At 33.8% G+C, this 24,624-nt stretch overlaps 1 protein-coding gene across 2 annotated transcripts in view; it reads left to right on the top strand.

The window, feature by feature from the left end:
* Nucleotides 1-23,086, top strand: part of LOC108998268 (cytochrome P450 87A3-like) — a 33,428-nt gene extending 10,342 nt beyond the window's left edge. Inside the window, exons 1-9 of one of the 2 annotated variants that reach the window (XM_035683118.1) lie at nucleotides 18,555-18,769; nucleotides 19,197-19,521; nucleotides 19,613-19,762; nucleotides 19,918-20,166; nucleotides 20,434-20,523; nucleotides 21,535-21,613; nucleotides 22,166-22,272; nucleotides 22,425-22,552; nucleotides 22,725-23,086. In XM_035683118.1, coding sequence (XP_035539011.1) covers nucleotides 18,564-18,769; nucleotides 19,197-19,521; nucleotides 19,613-19,762; nucleotides 19,918-20,166; nucleotides 20,434-20,523; nucleotides 21,535-21,613; nucleotides 22,166-22,272; nucleotides 22,425-22,552; nucleotides 22,725-22,827 — 1,437 coding nt within the window. In that variant the 5' untranslated portion in view covers nucleotides 18,555-18,563 and the 3' untranslated portion in view covers nucleotides 22,828-23,086. Of the gene's footprint in view, nucleotides 1-18,554; nucleotides 18,770-19,196; nucleotides 19,522-19,612; nucleotides 19,763-19,917; nucleotides 20,167-20,433; nucleotides 20,524-21,534; nucleotides 21,614-22,165; nucleotides 22,273-22,424; nucleotides 22,553-22,724 lie in introns of those variants that run through there. The other variant, XM_035683119.1, reaches the window with a different exon arrangement.
* The last annotated feature ends 1,538 nt before the right edge of the window (nucleotides 23,087-24,624 follow it).

The raw sequence follows: 24,624 nt of genomic DNA on the forward strand, positions 1-24,624 counted from the left end.
ATCAGTTTTCAATGGCCACATACATGCTCTACTAGAATCTGCCTGAAAATTGTTGTTCATGAGTAATATCGAATAAAATATTAACTGTTGAATATAGACTCATAAAATCACTGTAATGAGCTGGAACTAATGTAGTGATAACCACCACATATCTGCTTAAGTACGTTTTTGAATTATAATTAGTTTCTGGACCAAATGAAGTTAATGGAATTCGGGGCAAGGATATTAATTAATATGCATTTTACATTTAAAATCATGTTACTTGCTAATTTTCTTAAAAAATTATAGCTATAATGATGACATCCAATTGATGAAAAACTTCCGTAAAGATGCCCCTAAACTAGATGCTCCAATTACCCTCAATGCATACAAGTTACTGGATGCTCATATTAAAAAATTATGAGATAAAAAATAAATAATAAAGAAGGAACTCAACTTGTGAATCTAGATTGGCTTATGTTTGATAAGACATTAAAAAAGCAGTCAAATAATAGCTTGAGAAATCCAAATTGAAAGTGGTTGAGTTCAAGATTTGAACCATATACAAGTGGCTTTTCAAGTAGAATTTATATTAAATGCATGGAAATGTATGCGATGAAGATAATTTTAATAGATTTTATAATAACATCATTGTATGATATGAAGCATTTTTATACTATGTGAGTGTCATTTGAAGTTTTAAACAGTCTTATCTATATATATTGCTGAATTTAGTTTTCATAGTTAGGTTGTTCTTAATTTATGCAATGACGGAAATTAAGAATTGGATGCAAAAGGCCATTTGTGTTGTTAATTTTTGACGGTTTAAACAAAGACATAATAACTCTTTTGTTGGGGCAATTTATGCAATGACGGAAATTAAGAATTGAATGCAAAATGCCATTTTTGTTGTAGTGATATTACAATGCCTCTAGCGAGGGGTAGAATGCTAGTTCTGACGAGGCATTCTATATTTCTTGTCAATCTCAAATATGATAGGCTTCCACGCTTCTGTTTTAAATGTGGGATCATTTGACGTGGTCCAAATAGATGCAAGACTACAAGTTTGGGGTAGAGTCATGAAAAAGGACGACAACTTCAATATGGGTCAGAGTTACGTGCTATGACCATCGGCCATGATAGTGCATCTAGGACGAATAATGGAACTTAGGATTCAACTTCTTTGATGAGTTCATCAGGCAAACAGTTTAATTGTTACAACAGGCTGGACAGTTTAGACAGGGTTCATAACTACTATACATCGTCTCAAGATAAGGGAGAAGTGGCATCAATACGAATGGGCCCAACTATTACAAATGATTGCCATCTTGCAGGCAGAGTTGCTGACTGGTTGGCTCGGAGCGGGGTGGCTGGTCTTAACACGAAATGGAATATGATTGGGGATTTGCCTAGGATCCTTCGAGGAATAATTCTCATGGATAAACTTGATTTACCATCTTTGCATTGCTGTTAGAGTCATCCATCCTGTGGAGTTTGGTCGTTGTGTTGGTTTGGTAAGATTTTATTGTCTATTTTTGTTGTGCTAATTTGCAGGTGGGGTTTTTTGTTTGTTTTTTCTTTGGCCTGTTTTTTGGACATCAAAATCTAGGCTTTTTTTATGCCTGGTTTCGAAACTTTATATTGTATCCCCAAGTATTAGTCTATAATCACGATTTTCCTCCACCATAAGTGAGGGTTTATTAATAAAATTGGGACGGGATAACTCGTGGACAGGTAATTCTCAACTTAAAAAAAAAACCAACCAGAGGAGAACTCCAAGGTGAAAAACAACATGATAAACAAGTGTTGGGATGGATACAAGGATAGTAGAAAAAGATCATAAATTGGTGACGAATGATGCTACCGAGATGGAATCATGTATCAGAATTATGAGCAAATACCATTTGATTGTACCCGTATTTGATGAGACTGTTGAAGAAGTGGACGAATGTTTTTCAAAAACTCAAGATATGCACCAGGAAGAGAAGTTTTTGGGCAAGTTGTTGGGGGTGAAATTCAATCTATCGACAAATGGAAGTGATAGGCTAGAGGTAAGCAGTCTCCTGTATTTACTTGCGATACAATTGATATCATCCATGGGAAGAGGAAACTTACACTTCAAGAATCCGCATCTTTTGCTGGGAGTAAGACAAAAGTTGCAAAGAAAAAAAAATGAATTGGTTGTCCAACCCAATTGATATCGGCATGCAGCCCTGCCGGGAGAAATAAGGCTACGTACTAAGTTGGAATTATCGAAGGCTTGGCAACCCTTGCACAGTTTGAGACATTGACCGTATATATGGTTAAGGAAATGAAGCCTAGCATCTTATTCCTAATGGAAACAAAGATGCAAACTAATAGTGTTGAGAAACTGATAAACAAATTGGGTTTTGACTCAATATTCTGTGTTGATGGTGTGGGTAAAGGTGGTGGACTAGCCCTCTTGTGGAAGATAGAAGTTACTTTAGAAATCCAAAGTTTTTCCATGAGATACATTATCTCTTAGATAAATGAGAGAGTGGGGAGAGAAGGACGGATGCTAACTTGTTTTTATGGACATCTAGAGGTGGAGAATAGAAAGGAATACAATATGAGTCATCTTGGTTGTTCTGGTGGAAGATATACATGGTCTAATAATAAAAGTGATTGCACTTCCACAAAAGAGCGAATAGATTGGGCAACAACTAATACAAATTGGTGCTTTCGTTTTGGCAATGGGAACGTCACTGTTGTGACAAATTTTTCTTCTAACCACTGTGCTATCTTAATTTCTATTGTAGAGGAAACCTTTCACAAAAGGAGATCATGGAAAATTCATCTACATGAAGCTAGCTGGGCAACTTTTGATAATTGTAAAGATGTTTTCCATGATCCAAATAGGGGATTAGTGCAGATTTGTAAAAAGCTAAAACACTGCATGGGTAGTTTAGAGATCTGGAGCAAAAGCAAATTGAAACAAAATGGTCAGATTTTACAGCAAAAGATAACACAAATGGAGCACTAACAATAGTCATGTAATGCAGATAATCTCAAAGATCTCAAATTAAGCAGTAAAAGAAGAAGTGGAAGGTATGTTAATAGGGAGCAACTCAAGTGGAAAACAAATAGCCAAAATGACTTGGCTACATGATTGGGATCGTAATATAAAATTCTACTATCATTGTGCAAATCAGCGAAGGAAAAGGAACTTTATCTCAAAGGTTATGGACAAAGAAGGCTTTAGTCATACTAGATCAAAAGCAATAGGGGAAGCTTTCACCAAATACTATCAAGATTTATTCTCTACATCGCATCATGTTAATATCACTGAATGTTTTGCAAGCAGTTGATCCGAGGGTGACTCCAACAAGGAATGATGAATCATCAAAACCTTTTTCTGATGAAGAGGTTGAAAAAGGTCTCTTTCAAATGTAACTTCTAAAAGCATCTCGCCCTGATCGTTTCGCAGCTTCATTTTATAAAAAATTATGGCATGTGGTAGGAACAGATCAGGTGAGGGCTACAATTCTTTCTATCTTAAACTCAACTGTCAATCCCAAAGCAATCAATTTCACATACGTAATTTTGATCCCTAAGATCAGTAGTCCACAAAAAGTTTGATTTCAGACCTATTAATTTGTGCAATGTACTTTACAAGATTATTACTGAAGTAATTGTAAATAGGTTGAAGCAAATTCTACCATAGATTATTGCAGAAAATCAGTGTGCTTTATTCCCATGATGGCTGATCTTTTGTGGGGTTCTTAAAACCAACCAAATAAAATACATTGGAAAAGATGGTGTTCAATGAGCTATTGGAAGTGGTAGGGAGGTCTTGGTTTTAGAGATTTGAATTGTTTTAAGAGAGCTCTTCTAGGTAAATAAGCATGGAGACTGATAACAAACCCAGAATCTTTATCAGTTAGGATCTTTCAAGCAAAGTAATTTCTAAATACTAATCTCCTACTGCCTAACCAAGGCTATGAATCTTTTTTTGCATGAAGGAGCTTGAGGTCGGCAGTTGAATTACTCAAGGAAGGTCTTATCTGGAGAGTTGGAAATGGGTGAAAAATCAAGATATGGAAGGATAAATGGGTGCCAAGAGAACTCACGCAGAATACAATCTTCAGTTAAGATGCTTCAGGAAGATGCAATAGTAGCAGATCTTGTAGATATAGAGAATGGATGGTGGAACACTCAGATGATCAAGGATGTTTTTTATGAGGAAGAGGCAAGGATCATTTGTATCCTGCTTGTGTAAGTGTTGAAGATTGTGAAGATAAGCTTGTATGGAAATGTACATCTTGAAAAATGCACATCACCTACAGCAACATATAAAGACAAGGTTTCATGATGAGTCCTCTACAGGTAGATTTAATGGCATCTTGTGGAAGAAGATTTGGTACCTTAACATATCGAATGAAAGCAAAAGGTTTCTCTGGCGATCCTATACAGATTCTCTTGATCCTACCATGTTAAATTTGTGCAAAAAGAAATGTGGTTAAAGACATTTTTGTCCAATCTGCATAACCGAAGTTGAATCAACTGGACATATTCCATGGACTTGTGCTTCAGCCAAGGATGTCTGGATGCTTGTAGGAAGGAAAATTCAGAGAATTTCATTCTGTGCTGATGATTTTGGAGTCATTTTTTAACAACTGCTACCAAAGGTTACTCAATTTATACTTGAATTGGTTTCAATTATTACGTGGGCGATATGGTATAGAAGAAATAATCTGATTCATGAATGTACTTTTTTGCATCCTCAAATGCTCTTTGATCATGCTCAGTTAGCTTATGAAAACTATCAAAGGGCAAATGCGCATCAAACCGGGAGTCATAGACCAGATCAAGTCATCATGGCAACATGGAATCTCCTATGCATGATTGGGTTAAGGTAAATTGGGATGTAGCTATTAAAAAACAACTGATAAGATTGGCATTGGTGTGGTCATTTGCGATTGTCGAGGGAAAGTCCTTGCAACTAAAAAGAAACCTTTGATTTATTATACTTCCCCTGCAGAAGTAGATGCAAGGGGTATGGCTGAAGCCATTCGATTTTGCAAAGCTCTTGGTATGTTCATTTTATATTAGACGGAGATGCTATCCAAGTGGTGAAAGCAATATGGACTAGGGGATTGGATGCTAGCTGATTTGGAAGCCTTATTGAAGATGCTAAGAAGCTTCTTGGGGTGTGGCAAATACGGCATGTAAAGAGGGAAGCTAATATGGTTGCTCGCCATTTGGGCAAAGCTGCAATTATTGAAGTTCTAGAAATCATTGACCTAGACTTTGTTGGTCAATTTTTTTTTTTTTTTTAGAAGAGAACGGTACTCCAAATTTATTAATAACCTTTACTTGTGGAGGAGGAAAACTGTCATTATAGATGGACACTTGGGGGTTACAAATAATCATAAAGTATCAAAACCCAAGCATCTATAAAACTTAAAATATTTAACCACTAGACAAATATCCAAAGATTACAAATAAATCAACAATAAATCAAACCTGAAAAAATAAGAAAAATAGCCTACAAATAAACGTAAGCTCATACCAATAAAAAAAATAACAAAGAAAAATAGATATAATTAAACAAATATCTCACTATGAAATTGGAAAATTAAGGAATTTCAATTCTGTCCATGCGAAGAAGACCCCTTAACTTACTGGACAAAATATCTATGTCTTCAATCTAATCCATGTTTACACCTTCAGTTTCATGCTTAGCTAAAAAATCAACCACAACATTTCATTCACGAAAGACATGACTCACTCTATATTTTCTCCTTTGTACTGGTTAAATGCCAATGCCAATATTTATGTGCTTGATGAAGAATGCTGATTTTTCTTTAAAAAAGAATTATAGAAAATCAAGAAAGGTGTCAAAGAGGTCATCCAAGTCCATATCTAAATAAAGACCATTTTCATTTGGGAAGACGATATTGTTGGCACTGCGAACGAGAATGCGACGGGCTGAAGTGAAGAAAGAAATTTATTTTTGGCCCAAAATTTTCTCTTATCTTTTTCTGAAATGGGAGAGAATGCTTTTTGGGTAAAACTTGGTACATGTGAATGCTTTTTGGGTAAAACTTGGTACAAGTGAATTAATGTTGTAATCATGACAGAGATGGAGTATTAAATGATTATATTTATAAAATATTCTTGATATTTATAAAATCTGCATCCACAAATATAAATGTTAGAAAAATAATGTTACAAATTAAAATAATTCTATTTTAATACTTTTATAATGCACATCATTGATTTGACATAATTTAATTTAAAAAATAAATTTTAATTATTATTAATATTTATGAACCAAATGTGCTTATATTTAACTAGGATTAAACCCAATGATTATTTTATAAACCCGAAAATGCTTATTAGGAGAGATGGGCTCACTTTATAATTTAAGATCGGCTTACCTTTTTTTAGAATCCAAAACAAGGATCCAAGGGAAAAACCCTCCGATCCAAGGCCAAGGCCAAGCCGATTTATATTTGATAAGTGGGATGAGATATAAAATTTTTATCTTATTTTATTTCATTATTATAATTTTTTTAAATTTTTACAAAATATAAAAAAAAATTCAATTTTGTTAAATTTTAAAATAATAATAATATTAAAAAAGAATATTTTAAATTTTTATTAAAAACCAAAAATTGACATCTCACTATCCGGGACTCGTCTTTCACTAGGGTTTTCCACTTGTCCAGCAGTGTCGTTAACAAAAAAATAAGGCATAGTTTAGTGATAAAGAAAAAGGAAAATTTGGACCTGATTTTTCTTTTTGACTAAATGGAGGCTATAAGAAGGTAGAAATTAGCTAATCGTCTGACCTATAACATTTACCGAACAACTACTTAGAGTCGATCACCTTTTCCTCTCTTGTAATTTTATCATCTTGGCTATTTTATCACATATGAAATGACAAGTGCGTGCATTTCCTTATCAAATTGGTAAGTGCTTCGCTGTAGCCGAGCTTAGTAATTACAAATAAATTGCATATACGTGAATAATAATATTTATATTATTACAAACATAATTTTTAATTGTATGGCTAACAAACAAAAAAAAAGGAATTTAAATAAACGAGAAGGAAATTAGTTAAATATTGCTATTTTCTTCAAACAAGAGCATATTCTGGGGATAAAATGATGGTTATAACAACATACAATAACATTATTAATAAACAAATAGAATTCGTTTTAACATGAGAATGAATAATTAAACATACAAGAAAGTAGATGACAAATAAAAGAACGGTGGAAGTGAAAGAAACTAACAAGAAGCGCAATAAGAAAGTGATTCACCAATAGAAAGAACGGATCTAATAGAAAGAACACACACATTCAAAGAAGGCTATTTATTTTTCTTAAATATCACTATATAAAAACTATAAGAAGAAATTATAAGAGATTCGTAGTGGTGGGTGGTGGCGACTTTACATGAGAAATTCCAACCGCCAGCCGATCAGTTCTCAATCGGTTTCGACCAGTTCTTGAATTTGGCAGCCGGTTCTTGTCGTGACGGCCGGTCCGTTTAGTACACCCTTAGTGTGTAGGGATAATGAATAGAAAATCTCGAATTAAAATGATACCGATTTCAATAAGTCGTCTGACACAAAAAATTTCATAATTGTTTTTTTGTCAGAAGATGACACTTTTTCTCAGAGCGTCGGTCAAATCTTTTGCAGTGTGTGATGAAATGAGGCTAATGAGCTGCTGAAGCCTTGATATACAAGGAAAGAAATTTAAAAAAAATAAATTAATAGTAAATAGGTAGTGCAACCTTTTAAGATTATTAAAGGAATTGTAAATAATAAATAGTAAATATCAGTATCTTTTAATAGCATTCACAATGGATTTTGTAAAATATAAATTTCTGTAAAATATAAAAAAGGTGGCCAAAAGTCCATTCCATTGGATCATCTATTATATTTCTATTTTACATTCAGCTACAGTAAATCCTCTATATGTAGAGGTTACTGTTCATTCTTTTAAACAATTTTGTATTATTTCTCTCTCATTTCATCCTCTTTCCTTTTTATCTTATTTTCATTTTAACCTTTTTATCACTTTTGCACGTCTCACTCTCTTATCTCTCATCTAGTCTCTAGTCTCTAGTCTCTAACACTTTGTTTACAGTCTCTTTGACTTTTATGCATACAGAAGTTTTGATATTGTTAATAATAAATGTAGGTATTTTTTTTTTATCATTTTGCTCTTTTTTTAGGTAATTTAAAATATTACATTATACATAAAGAAATATTACAAATATCAAAATATATGATCTATAGAGCAATATTTGAAATATATTATGTGTAGAGAATATAATATTTGAAATAAATACAAAATATTAAAAAATATAATATTTAAATGATATAAATAAAAGAATTTATAAGCTGATGTATGACTTATTGTAAAAATCAATATGTAAAATAGAAAAAGTGAGTTTTGTTGATATATTTTAAAGGATGGGATAAAGAAGCTATTGAAATGCAATTTCATCCAAATTTCACCCAACCCTAAAACTTTCTCTCTCTACTCTCTCTCTCTTTTTCCTTTTTCTCCTTCGACACCGACCTCACCATTTTCTCCAACATCTCTCCCTCTCTCGCTCTCTCTCTCTTTCTCTCTCTCTCTCTTTAAAATCATTTCGAGCCTTTCCATTGCGTCACTCAGTTCTCCACGAAGACTAATTGAAAGCCTGCAGAAAATCAAAGAAAACAGCCTCAAATTTCAACATAGATGACAAAAACGGCAGCCATTGCGTCTGCGTCTAAGGATGTCTTAGATCTACACATATTACCAATGGTTTTTCAATTTGGTTTGTTTTGGTGTACATCGGTATGTTAGTGTAAATGGGTATGATATATCTAGTGACTTTATACAAATTTGAAGGGATTTTGTTTGGATCTGCATTGTTTCTTTGAGATCTAAACATATCTCTGTTTGGAGTTCTCAAAACCATTTTTTTCTGATTTCCTTTCATCTCTTTATCTCTCTGTGTCGGTTTCTTTGTTATAAATTTTCTTTGTGAATCTTTAGAAATTTGAAGAGATTTGTTTGTTACAAATCCGAGTGGTAGTTTTTGTAATAGTGTGAGAAAAATCGGACTGATATTTTTTTGTAATGATTTTTTTGTACAAATCCGACTAGGTATGATTTATTACTGACAGAGGATGTTCACCCACCACGCACAGAAATCTGAGGAATTTCTTATTTTGTTGTTTAGATCTACACATATTACCGATAGCTTTTTAATTTGGTTTGTTCTCGTGTACATCGGTATAATTTCTTTACTCAACTTGTAGAAATCTCAACATCTCACAGATTGTGTTTGGGTTTGGTTTGTGTTTGAATTTTTTTTACTCATACCCAGCCTTTGTTGGCTGCCGCCAGATCGTGTATATGGATATGATTTTGTTTTTGAGAATATTTAGAAATTTCAAAATTTTGTGTTTAGCTTTCATTTTGTACAAATTCGTGATTTTGTGATTGGCAATGGCGGTTGTGATTTTGTGATGATTTACGGTGAGGTTGTGCTGTGCTTAGGTTGCTATGAGGAAGATAATTGTTGTGAGATTGTACAGAGGGACATAAGGGGAAGATGGAAGTGTCATCCATGTTCATCCAGGCTCTTTTAAGTATAAGGATATATATATATATATATATATATATATATATATCTCTGTAACATTACAAAGTCATGTGCGTATGGCGCTGCCTTCTTCACGGTTTCTTCCTCATTGCACACATCTGAGAACCACCTTCCATGCAAACAGCCTCTCCTCCATCGTCAAAAAATGCAGACTACTCCCTGGAACCATCATGTAGAGTGCACACAAGCATCTGGACCCACAAGCCTCCACATCTTGGCCAGCCATTACAGGAAGCAACCACCCAACATCGAAACCACCTTGAAACTCCCTCCACGTTCAGCAATTGAAACCCAGCAGCCACAATAGCTAACCATTGCGGAACACGCCCCACCAAGCCACAACAAGCCCCTGTTTTAGAACCAACAAAACAAAGCAACCTCCATCCAGTAGCTCCACCACAAACCACTACCTCTAGCCAAAAGCAAGAAGGCTATCAGCCCCTAGGGTGGGGCTCTGACTCCGACGGAATCGAAGTTGGGCTCTGATTCCATTTCCAATAAGGAGCTGACTTCAACTCCGAATGGAGCAGAACTTCTATCGAAGTTGGGCTTGCCCAAAGGCCCAATGGGCTGTTTCTCGGGTTTGGCCGAAAAAATCAACACATCGAAGTCCATAAAAATTAACAACTCCAACAAACCCAATCCATAGTCCCCACCACCACGACGGTTCACTTCCAGGCACCAAGTAACTATTCCAACTCCAAGTATCTTGTATTATTTTGGAAATTAAACAATTTTAGACATTATACTACTTAAGTAAAGGATAATACTAACAATGAAGTTAACATAAAAGTTAATGATATCATTCTTGATTCATCTACCCATAATGCGTCTGTCTCAATTCTCCTCAATTATCGTCGGGTTAAAGAATTAAAATAATAAAAATATCTAATTAGTCAATTAAGAATGATGGTTAAAATCCTAAAGTTACCTAACTCAAGTTTATAGCTCTCGACATCATCAACACTGTCTAGTCCAATAGACATTGACCTTAGCCAATTCTATGTGCAAATAAGGGTCTCCACAGTTCTCGGAGCCAATGAACACACGACCAAAGAGGCTAAACGCCGACTCTAAGGCAACTGTAATAACGAAAATGGGCAATACATCCCGAGCTACTCGGGAAAGGACTAGAAACTTGGTGGAATGAATCTTCGACCAAGTTAAACTATGCAATGTACCACTAGGTTCCTCGACATTCTCTACAAAATATCGTTCAACCTCAAATTTACATTGCATAATATTCCTCGATGCTCGAATTTGATGATACTTTTGCATCAAAACTATTGAACTCCTTGAATGTGTGTCATCTACAAAAGAAGTTGAGTATGTCGGTCTTGAGGAGCTCCCACCTGCGCTTGAAGACTGACCACCACTGTTGTTGTAATGGCTATACAAGCCATCAATATCATGCTTCAATACTCTAATGAACTGCTCAACCTTGTCATCACTGAAGACATCTCTAATCCAAAGCTCTACAATAACTAACTTATATCGGGGGGGTCAAGAATCGCAGTCACAAATAATAATTTGTTTATTTTCTAAATAGCCCCTAATATTTATCATACTTTGATTTCATTCGCATAGTCATACCATTCAACAACCTAACATTGCTATCACAACTCTCTCGCAAGTGGTTATAAAGCTTTGAAAGCTCCTCAAAGTACGTGTTTATAGTATAGTATATACTACCAAATATGCGAACAATGATATCATAAAATAATTTCAATAAGTGAATAAAGTACCTCACATTTTCCCAATCAACGGTGTCTGGCGGTTGGAGCCCCCTTCTCCGTAATGTATTCTCCGAAAAAAAAAATATCTCAAACCTCCATCTTCAACCTCCATCCTTACGAAGGCTCTGTGATACTTTTGTGTTACCTCCAACATCGTATATATCGAGTTCCATCAAGTGGGAATGTCGAAGGTCAACATACTACCACATGGAAGCCTTTCAAGGGGAAGCCTTCATGTACTTGAAAATATTGCGGACCTTAAGTATTAACTCATCAACTTCCTTTAGATTGTCATTGACAATAAGATTGATACTATAAGCCCAATCAATTGCACTGACATTAACACTCGTATTGTCAACTATGATGGTCAGAGATTTTTTAATTTCTCAATTGGTCATACAATATATTATTACGAAAATAATTTTTAATTGTATGGCTAACCACCTAAAAAAAGGAATTTAAATAGACGAGAAGGAAATTAGTTAAACATTCCTATTTTCTTCAAATAAGAGGATATTCTAGGGATAAAATGATGGTTATAACAACATATAATAACATTATTAATAAACAAATAGAATTTGTTTTAACATGAGAATGAATAATTAAACATACAAGAAAGTGTGTGTGTGTGTGTGTGTGTGTATAGAGAGAGTTGAGTGCGATTTTCTCAGCTCTATTGTTTTGGATCATGATTCGGTTTCAACTAGGGCTTCACCTATGGTGGCATCCCTTGGCCCTCTGGTGTCATCGGCACTGGTAGGGTTTCCATCCGATGGTGGGAAGAGTGGTGCTGGGGGGGGGGGATCAATGCTAAGGATGAGGGGCATGTGCTGAGGACCTACGTTCAAGCTTTGTCGTAGATTAATGATCCTTCGGGTTTCAAGATTCCTATGAGATATCCAGTGGAGGTGGACGGCAAGTTGGGTTTTTTGTTTACAAAGGCGGAGATGTCAAAAGCGGCGAAGGAGTTTCGGTTTGCGTTGGTTTTGAAATTTTTACGTACGAGACCATCTATTGATGCGGTTCGGTTGGCTATTGTGAAGATGTGGGGGCTGTTAGAGATACCTACTGTAAGTTTCATGGATAATTATCACGTCCTGGTGCAGATGACAAGTAAGAGAGATTTGGTGCATGGGTGGGCGCGAGAAGGGCGTTTGATCGAGGGGTGCAGTTTCCGGATATTTTGTTGGACAAAGGATTTCCCCTTGGTCGAGGAACCTTCATTGGCAGCACAATGGATCTTCTTGCCGGGATTGCCGTTGCATCTGTATCGTTGGGATTGTCTTCAAATTCAGGCTACCAGGTTTGGCAAATATCTGGGCACGAACAATGCCACTTTGAACAAGACTTGGGCGATGGGTGCTAGGATTTGTATGGAGATAGATCTAGCGGTTGAGTTGGTTCAAGGTTGTCCGATTATGGTAGCAAACAAGAAGCGGTGGTAGCCTGTTCAGTTTGAAAAATTGGGATTCTGTTGTTTTAAGTGTAGGCATCAAGTGCATACTGATGTGGTGTGTAGAATGGGGCGGACTGGTGTTCGCCGTGGTCCAGAACAAAGGGAGAGGGGAAAGCAGGCTGTGCTCAAGGATGTTGGGCAAGAAAAACCTACTCCAAAGTCTGTAAAGGACACTCAGGCTGTTGAGGAGATGCCAAATGTGGAGGCCTTGACTTCGGGTACAATACTGGTTGGGGAAAGGCAGATGGAGGGTGAGAAAGCAGGGATTCACAAGTTGGGAAATCAAGCGAGGGTTCCTCCGAAGCAATCTAAACAAACTATAAAATAATACAACTTTTTTAAATTAAAAAAAATGATATTTAGATTTTTTTAAATTTATAATATTTCTATTTAGATTTCTTTCTTTTCAAAATTTAATAAAATATTTTAATGTAAAGAATTCTATTATTATAAACTATTTTATTACTATTTATAAATATTATAAAGATAATTTATACGTCAAACAAGCTCTAAAAGATATGACACAATATTTTTACTATCAACCGACTTTAAAAAAAAAAATGCAGTATCTGACAGGAGTTCATTTCAATTTTGGATAATGTTAAATATAAGTTTCAAATAGATAAATTTCATATAAATCTTTTATAAAATAATAGGTCACACTAATAAATAATAATTTTTTTATAATTTTTTAAGATGGGATCCACTTTTTTATATAGACTTATATAAAGCTTGTTAATTTGAGACTTATATAAATGATTTCTCTTTCCGTTTATTATGATAGGCTTAAATAATAGGATGAAAATTTTTTGTTTTAAATAAAAATTTAAAATATTATTATTATTTAAAAATTTTAAAAGAATAAATTATTTATTATACCTGCCCTAAAAGTCCTGAAAGAGGAGCAAAGAAGTCTCCAGAACTCGAGATGCATGGCCACATGTTATCTGAATCCATACAGTGTTGAGTCGTTGACCAGAGTTCAGTCTTTTCACGTCGACTAGTACGAGATACTTGTCTTGAAAATTTATTTATCGTTTGATTCTGAAAAAGAAAATTCAATTATTGTTGACACTTGTCAAACCCACGTGAGTCTGACTAAATAAATGCAATTCAAACTAGAATTCAAATAGAATTGGTAGATGTAAAATTATTTATATCTTTTACAATACTTTATATAATTATATTTTAAATAAAAAATATTTTACAATAATATGTTGTAACATAATATTATAAGATAAGTGTATTTTTCTAAAATAATATTATTTTTATAAAGTGTTTTATAAAATTATCCTTCATTTAACACATTATTATGAGATGTATTGTAAAAAATATTGTGTATAAATTATTTTCCAAACAAATTATGATAGAAATTATGAATGTTATATAAATGAAAAATAATTCATAGTGTAAACATTTCTTTTAAAAAAATATGGAATAAATCTTAAAATCATATGAAAAACCTACATTTTCATTAGTCATTGGCTGGTTTAGTTATACAAAACTAAATTATTTCTTTTCATATAAGCATTATAATTTTTTAAAAATTCTTACATAAGATATAATAAACAATTTAACTTTTTCAAATCTCAAAATAATAATAATATTAAAAATAATATTCTAATAATATTTTATTTAATTCATCTAAAATCATCTTATCTCATCTCAGTATCCAAATAGACAAGTCAAACAAGTTTTACAAAACTAATTTGAATCACAAAATGAATTCTTGCAGTTGTAGATTATCTCGGACATAAGAGAATTGTTAGGTATATAAAAGGAGTAATGCTACATATAATCATGAAGTGCATTAGAACCGTACAATAATTTTAAAAAGTAGTGAAGTTCACTATTAAAATATTAGTTTTTTTTCCTATAAGTCTTGTGATTACTTATTTTTTTAAAATGAGTTGTGCGGCGCTTATGCACTATATGACTGCAAATCTCATTTCTTATATAAAAAGTTTTTATAAAAGAAAATTGATAAATTTATAATTAGTTTACAAATAATTTACTACTCTATTTAAAATGAATGGTAGTTATATAAAATCAAAATTATCATTTAATAAAATTTCATAATTATATTAGCTGATTTAAAATAAGTCGTAAACTAATTATGAAATTACTGTCAATGGGTACAGAGCCCAATGTTGACTAATCCCACACTACAAGTTAAGTCATAAGCCATAATTGAGTAACTACAATCGAGCCGGATTATAACACTTTGTCCACTAGCTAGAAGCTAGCAAAACCTGTTTAATTATTCGGAAGTCCTAGGCTCCCACACTTATATATATTACAGCATATGCTATTTACGGCCTTCATGATCAATCTAAAGCTATATACAATTCCATAAAAGTAATAGTGCTTTCTTTCTTAAAAAAATTCTATTTATCATCTTCATAATTCACACCATATATTACATATAATTTTTAATTTTTAATTTTTTTTCTCTTACTAAATGTATAATATATAGATGATGAGTAGAAAAATTTAATTAATTTATGAAGAATAAAATAAAAAAAAAATTCTTAAAAAAATTAAGAACTAAAAAAAAATGTAATGTATGATATATGAGAATGATATTGAGTAGCAAAGCTCTTCTTTCTTAGGGTGGATTGTCATGGAGTTAACTTCATTTGGTTCTTCAGGTTTCCAAACTCTCTTAGATTGGGACATTGTTTGGATGATTACGCTGAGTTTGGTAAATATAAGACTATTTTATTGTTACTATTTATTATTATTAATAAATTATTTATTATTTTTTTATTATTATTTATTATTATTTTTTATTACTGTTTATAGATCACATCACATCAACATCTAAACATAGTCATATCTTAGTTTGGTTGGTGGGTCAACTATTTTGGAACTAGCTTGCTCTAGTCGTGTACTATATATAACTCAGACTTCCAATGGAATTAGGGTGGGGTTGGAATATTGTGGCTCAAAACCCCCGAAAGAGGTTTTATTGGTCGCCTCTGCTGACTTATACACATATCTTTTCCTCTCCTTTTTACCAGCGTATAGCAACTGCTCGAGCATGCATTTATAGCTGGAAGAGTTTGCACCAATTAATTTTAAGATAACTTTGTGCTGTCGCTTTGCAACACATTACAAGAAATAGGACCTTTTTCAACTCTACAATTCGTCGCAAATAATTCTATAAATCACTATAAATATATTTTTATAGTGATTTATACTGAGCCGAATTTTCGTCATAATTGTTTAGACATTTAAAAGTTTAGCCAACGAAATTAAAAAATCGTCATGAAAGATATTTATTTACAGTGATTTTTTTCGCTGCTAATATTATAAAAAAAATTCTGCATATTTAATTTTTTCGCTTCTTACTATATTTGCTACAAATAATGATTCAGTACTTAATTCACCATCAATATGCCAATATACGTACAAAATGCACCATTTCTTTTTTAGTACCTAATTTCCTACTTCAACTCATTCACAATATTACCAAATAGTACTTTAATCCAATACTTATAACCATAATAACATATAACATAAATTCAAGTTTTCATCCAATACATTAATACATCAGACCCTTTAAGGTTACTATACACTAGCATATGGTGCATTAATAGAAGGCAATTAAGTATTACAAATGGGAGCAGCTAATGTCTCTTACATGCTTTAAAGTACAGAAACATCCACAATACAATTTTACTAGTTAAAACAAATATGAAAACAAATGGTGGGTGGAGCTCATCCGCAACTTCCAATATCGATCGTTGATTTGCGATGACCTGGTGATTGAGCGGCAAAGATCGATCCAGGTGTCTGGAACAGGGTTATCAAGTATATATACACTACATTCTACATAAGCTGCACAAAAGAAATATCCTAGTTGAAAATATGCAATTAATATGAAAACAAATAGTGTACATGAACAAATAATGGTGCAATTAATAGGAAATCTGCAGTGGAGTACATACACTGCCTTCTACATTACACAATCTTTTTTGGCATAAGTTGCACACGAAAAAATAACAGAAATTATCTATATCCATATTATTTAAAACTTTTTTTTACATTCTAAACCAAAAGAGAAAAAAAAATCATGTACATGAACCATGATGAATTCTAGCTAGTTAGCTACCTAATAGTAATATATATTGTTAATCTAATTAAAAAATGTATTAAAATGGAAGTATATATAGATATTCAAGACGATGATGATCTATATTAGATCATGTGGTACATTATATTTGCATACCACAAGCATGCTAAGGAAGATGATTCCAAATGTGCATACAGTTGTTCATGAAGGATTATTGTTATTTTTTTTTAGCATCTTCCTCAATCAAGGGCGGCAGAGGTTTGATTAGCTAAACTAAGTCATGAGAAATCTTAATCTCCAATTAGTAGCTAGCTGTTCTTCATCATCATCATCAACAATTACCATCTAATCAAATTCAATGTAAAAAACCGTTCCTCCATTCATTCAAGTTAGCTAGCCCAAAAATACTATACAATACATATTCAGACAAGTTCCATTCACCTTTTCATATTCTATATTACATAATTCAAATTCAAGACCTTCCATTGAACAAACATAAATGTATAACTTCAAACTAACTTTAATCATCAAATTCATTAGTCAAATATCAAAGTTGATATGTGCCTAGGTTAAGAACAATTAGGAAATATGACAAAATAAGATGCATTTCTAAAAGGTTTAAAAAGTAGCATACCGAGATCATTCTGCTGATTACTCTCATCAATATCCTTAAAGCAAACAAACGATAAGGTTAGAGAAAGAAAATTAAAATGCAAGTAAAAAAACTACATCGAAACATAGTTCCTTTTGACTTTCTTCTAATAGAGAGAGTGCAATAGCACGATCCATATCTTCATTCTGGCTCTCTGCCCACATATCCTACATATTCCCCATAGAAACATTATACAAGGAGGACCATATCAAATAAAAGAAATTGTAAAACATAATATAAATTGAGTATATCGTCTACTAGGAAATGACAAGCCAAATCTGTTAACGAGGAAGCTGAGAGGGGTGGTCGTGGTGGTTGCTTGGCATGGAGTGGTGGCTCGGGAGGAGCACGGTGGCGCTGGAGAGAGCTGGTGACCGTGGGTTGCGAACAGAGCTAGGGAGATAGGGAGGGCCTCGGGCTGCTGGACTGGGCGTTGAGGAGAAGGGGGCTCCGAAAAAACAATCTAATAAATTAAAAAAAAAATTCTCTAGATATAAAAGTAATATGCAAAAAAAATAAGAATTGTAGTAAATTTATTATAGTACAAGTACTTTATTTATAAGAATCATGTTATCATATATGTTAGTGATAATATGATGGTTACATATATTAAAACTATTAGTTTATTTATATTGTAGTATACATATATTATTTTATATTAATTAATACATGTTAGTATAGTATTGAATTTATTATAGCACGGTGGGCTGAGCTACTAATGTGGCTACGAGTGAGCAGATACTAATGGGCTTAGCTACTAATATAGACCTCATAATTATTTATGTCAACATGTATTATGGTACTTAGACATAATTATTTATGTCGAGTGAGCAGATACTAGTGAGCCGTAATCTACTGTCGTTCACGGCTGTACCCATGTCCACGTAATTGCGTATGTCTGTAGTTAAGCCAGGCTAGCTACACCATTTTTGCCTATATAAAGAAGCTCATCCCCCAACTTTGGAACTCAAGTACCGCCATTGATTCAGTACTACTCGGCAATATTTAAAGATATTGATCATGATCATGTGGTTCTTTATTCTATGCCTTACTGCTTTACTTGCAGTTGGGATTAGTCACTGGGTTTACATGTGGCTTAACCCCAAGTGCGATGGCAAGCTTCCTCCTGGTTCTATGGGCTTTCCCATTATCGGTGAAACCTTGGAGTTCTTCGCTCCTCATCCATTTCACAGCATCCCTCCCTTCATTAGAAACAGAATGGAGAAGTACGTAACATCATATATATATATATATATATATATATATATATATATATATTGCATGCATGAGTCTTCAGCTTATTAGCCAGGATAGAGGATGTACAAGCATTCTCTCTTTTAAGAATATAATACAAATAATTAATTTTATTCTTAACGCTTTATGCGTTAACTAAAAGAATAAGATTAATAATTTACATCTATAATAGAATTTTATATTAGCAATGCGTGCAGTAGACTCCACACTTAGTACTATAGTATTATTCATATTAGAATTGCCATCTTAATTTTCCTTTCCAGATCCCATTTTAATATTTTCCAATTTCCATGTTTAATGCATGACATGCATATCTGTTGCAATACTATTATTCTTAATTATTGCCCATGATTTCATTAACTTGCAAATTTATCTGGTTTTGTTTTTTCATTAATTCAGGTATGGGGCAGTATTTAGAACAAGCTTAGTTGGGAAAAAGGTGGTAGTTTCCACGGATCCTGAAGTCAATACTTACATTTTTCAACAAGAAGATAAATCTGTCTTATTATGGTACACAGAGAGTTTCATGAAAGTTCTTGGAAAAAAAAGTCTTCTCACTCATCACGGGGTAATTCACAAATACCTCAAGAACTTGATTCTACACCATGTTGGCCCCGAAAACCTCAAGGCAAATGTAATGAGTGAACTGGATGCAGTGATTTGCAGTCATTTACATGCTTGGGCTAGACATGGAACTGTGGACTTGAAAGAAGTAACCTCAAATGTAATAGTAATATTGTCGGAATTATGCGATCTATAATTTTTGTTAATTTTCTCAAATATTGATCATATATCTAATTTCTATTGTTTTGTAGATGTTATTTGACTATGCTGCTAAGCAGTTGATGAGTTATGATGAGTCGAAGACACCCTTGAAATTGGCAGAGAATTTCAAAGCTTTTATCTATGGTCTCCTCTCTTTTCCTCTTGACATCCCTGGCACTGCATATCATGCTTGTCTCCAGGTACTAATTATTATTTGAATATTGCTCATAATATTAATGGAAATAATTAATAATTATAAGAAAAATGAGCATGCATCTTGTTTATTTCCTTTTATTATGTCTTGAATAATATTTAATATATAAATTAATTAGTTTCATTTTGTGTTTGATTCTAGGGACGTAAAAATGCTACAAAGATAATTACGGATATCTACAACGATAGGAAAGCATCAAAGATTCGTCGTGGTGATTTCTTAGATCATTTGCTTGAGGAAGTAGAGAGTGAAAAGTCTTTTTTGAATGAATCATCTGCCATTGACTTGGTCTTGGTGCTTCTGTTTGCTTATCATGAAACTACTTCGACGACCTCAACATTAGTACCAAAGTTTATCTCTGATCATCCAGATGTGCTGGCTGAACTTACGGTTTGTAATAATTAAGATTGTTTAAAGTTAAATAGAATAGAATATATAAAAATAAACTTATAAATTGATGTAATTTTATATAATCTATTAGATATATTTTATAATATTAAAATTAATTTTATAATATGATATACTGTATCAAGTCATGTCAATTTATAAATTTATTTTTATTAATCTCCTTTAAATTAAAATATTATATATATATATATATAAAAGGATTGATATATTAATTAATTGAAGGAATGATGATCATATTTCATGTGGCAGAAAGAGCACGAGGAAATTCTGAAAAATCGTGATGATGAGACATCTGAAATTACGTGGCAAGAATACAAGTCAATGACTTTTACACATATGGTACGTACGTGTAGTGCTTATGATTAAACCTTTTTTTTTTTTGTGCAAGTAAATATTTATAGATAAATTAACAGATACAAGACATAAGTTTAGGGGGATAAAAGTCTCTTATAGTCTTCACAAAGCCAACACACATTACAACAAAAAAGTAAAAATACAAAGGGGATGATTGGAGCCAAAAAATTGACTTCTACCCAATTTCTACTAGGGGAGACTGCTTGACGACGATTTTTATATAGTCTGATGAACAGACTATTAAACTACAGCTAGAAGCCACAATATAAGAATGTGTGCTACAACGTGTTGGTCTGGACTGGCTGGAAGGAACTGTCACATCCACTTTCGCTCGATCTTCGATTAGAGAAAGCGAGAACATAGTGTAGCAATTAAAAACTGAAATGAATCGCCGGTGAGGGACTACCACTAGCTGTGGTGGTGCGTGGTAATACACACGCCACACCTGGAAAGGGTTGAAAAGACCGAACAGGAAGATCCGACACTACTGATCCTGACAGTGCCGCGCGTGGTGGTAGGAAGCTTCCGCAGGCATGGCGGAGCATGAAACTTGGGCATGGCATAGACCGCACGTGAGGTTTATGCGCCACTCAAATGGGCAGATTTCTTCTGCCGTCTTGTAGATCAACGCCAGGAGAGGCTGATGGCGGGGAGTGTGTCGGACTTTGCTCATCGGAAAGCAGTAGATTGACTAGTTTCGATGCAACCAGTGGAAACTAACATAAAAATTAGGGAAAGAAAAACCTAAACAGGGATGAAGGTTGGTGAGGGAGGGAGGTGGGTGAAGCCCCCCCTCCGCCCCCCCCCCAGCAAAAGGATCAAACTCCTGGAGGAGGCGATTTTGTTTTCGAAAGCGGGAGAGAAAATGAGAGACTAAACAAAAACTCGTGCTTATGATTAAACTAATTTGTAATTAAACCTTGATTTATCCACTGGATTTTATGGAATTCTCTTGTTTATAATAAACTTAGAGATTCCTTAATTTTTAATTTGCAGGTTATCAATGAAACCGTAAGGTTGGCAAACATTGTCCCGGCGATTTTCAGAAAAGTCGTAAAAGATGTGGAAGTGAAGGGTAAGTAGAAAAACAAAACTGCTATTTGTATTTGAGAAAAACTTATAAAAAATTTATTTCTCCATGTGTCAGTAATTGATATGCTGAAAATTATTAAATTTAAAATTCAAAATTTGAATTTGAAAACAAAACTAACAAAATGAGTCTTGTAAATTAAAAGTGCAAGTAAAAATTGTAAGTATATATAGTGCTACTTGTAGAAAAATAATGGCTTTCGTCTTAAATTTAATCATCTCAATGCATTCGTTAGTTTGCACATTATTTTTAAGTGATTAATTAATGTGATCATGATCATCATTTATATAAATGGATAAGTTATAAATCACTTATAATTTGCCAAATCAACACAGATAGCTTGAATAATATGTATACTCCAAGAAAAACCGGCATTTGTGACGGATTATTTGCGATAAAAACATACTCATTTGATAGAAAATAATCATTTTCACTAAAAATAATTGGTCACAAATAAACAATTTTCTTGTAAATATAGCTTGAATAGCTTGAATAATGTTGTGAAGATCAGAACACTTTTCTGTTTTTGTTTTGCAGGATATACAATTCCTGAAGGCTGGCTAGTCATGGTTGTTCCATCTGCTCTACATCTAAACCCAGATGTGTACACCGATCCTCACACATTTAACCCATGGCGATGGGAGGTATGTATAATATTAATATATATTTATATTTATGTAATTTGCATTTAATTTATATTATTACTGCAAAAATGTTAATTTAATTAATCATTTTATACTATTGGATATTTTTCTAATTTGATTTTCTCTTCAAAATGGAATATTGGGAAAAAAAGGGAAAAGAATTGCATGCAGGGTCTAAAACGTTCATGGCGTTCGGTGGTGGTGTGAGACTCTGCGTGGGAGCCGACTTTGCAAAGCTCCAAATGGCCATATTTATTCATTACTTGGTCACAAAATACAGGTATATTATATATTAATATAACCAATACTCAAATGGTAATTATTTAAAATATGGCATACAATAAGTATGACTTATTTATTGATAAAAAACAATATTTCTTACTCTTTTATTTTTCCATTTGTTTGTAACTAATTAATCTATATATATATATATATATATATATATAATTTAGGTGGAAAATAAATGGAGGAGATGAGAAGATGATTCGAAGGCCAGGCTTGGTGTTCCCGAATGGTCTACCAATTGAGATCTCCGAAAAGGACATGAAGTGCTGATGAAGAAGAGATCCTTAGATCCAATGCGAAACGAAATAAATGCACCTCATGATGATCTTATATATTAATGGTGCCTATTATTATATATTGCTGCTTTGAGATATCTTAATTAGGTGAGGGATGCATGGGAATATTGTAATAACTAATTACCACCTTCATAAGTGTACACACACATATGTATATACACATATGATGATTTTAGGTATTCATGAGCTTATATATGATAGAACGTCACAAAGAGTACACTTTCCTACCAAAACAGCCAGATATTGTTGAAGAAATTTGAGCAATACAGTAATATGAAAAAATAAATGTAATTTTGAAGCGTGTAGAACACTATATATCTATAAGGTGAAAATTGCCCCAACTCAAAAGAGTTTGCTACCAAATCCATTCACTTCCAGGATACAATAAAGTTACCAACTACAGATAGTAATTCTGAAATTTTTTCTTCAAAATTTTTTTATAAAATTGTGTAAGTTACTAAAAATATGGGAGAATTGAATCTTAAAATTCATGAGTCTCATCCTCTATTTATAGAGAATGAAATGACACCATATAAAAGATCACAACTCTTAACTTATAACTTTTCAATTGACATATACTGATTTAAAGGTCATGATGTTTCACTTAAAGACCAAGAGTCATGCATGCCCAAGTGGTTAGGTGCGAGTCCCCCAATGGCACCTTTCTTGTGAATTAATTTTACAGCATTGCACTCATTCAATGTGCCTCTTCAAATGAGCCTTGTGCCCTTTAGACCTCTAAGCCTATCTCGTGCTTTGATAAAATTAAATCATCACAGTGTAGCCTTGGAGTTTCGAACAAATTCTCATTCTTTTGAAACAACACTTCATTACCATTGAACCAATGCATCTCCTTATAGTAGTTGTTTACGATGTGTTTCACACACTGATTACTGGGTTCAACAACCTGGACTACAAGCAAGGTAGTGGCTTGGGATTATGGGTAACCTCTGATGCCTAAGTTAGTGTTCCCCTTACTACTTGGGAGAATTTCAGTATATCAAAAGAGCACGAGGCAAATATAACCTGAGGTTTGGTTTTTATACCACTAGCCGAGTTAGTCCCCCGTATCTTGTGTCAGAGGTATCTGTCTTTCGTACGTGAGGTTATTTAGTTGTTTCTGACGGGGCAAGTCACGTCCTTTTGGCTGGTTGGTGGCGCAGACTCTACTACATACTTTTGCCAATGATAAGGGTCGGGTCGTGCGCACTATTGGTGACAGGTTACTTTATTGCGAACCCTCTGTTCATTCGTGTGTCACCTTTTTTACGGGGCAATGTCAGGAATATCGGCGCCTTGTCACCCTGCATTTGTCTTTTCGTAGTCTGGGCTTCATCTCCCCTGAGCCCTAGGCCCTTTATCCTTTATGTAGCCCATGGTCTGTGCACCTAAGGGGAGGGGGAGGGGAGGGGTATGGGGAGGGAGGGGGTTATGTATGATGGCCTTTGGCATGGTGTCAGCCCAGCCCAGGGGGAAACATGAATGTCCTTCCCCATTGGGCCCAGTCCAGTAAGGGATTTCGCATCCTCTCTAATTACCCTGCCAGTTTCTAATATATGTGTTCAATGGGAATTTGTAATCATGTACATCCATTTAATTCTTTTGGCAGCTTATGACGTCTGGCATGGGAGGTTGTTTGTCATATGCATCTTTTCCTCTTCCCACGTTTGGAGGTTGCATCTAATGGCTTGCCCCATGTTTTCTCTTGAAGTAGAAATCGCGGGATCTGTCACCTGTCGTTCTGCATCCCAATGACACCTGTCTTTTCCCC

Source organism: Juglans regia, chromosome 12 (assembly GCF_001411555.2).
Source record: "Juglans regia cultivar Chandler chromosome 12, Walnut 2.0, whole genome shotgun sequence".
In the NCBI taxonomy this organism is placed as follows: Eukaryota; Viridiplantae; Streptophyta; class Magnoliopsida; order Fagales; family Juglandaceae; genus Juglans; species Juglans regia.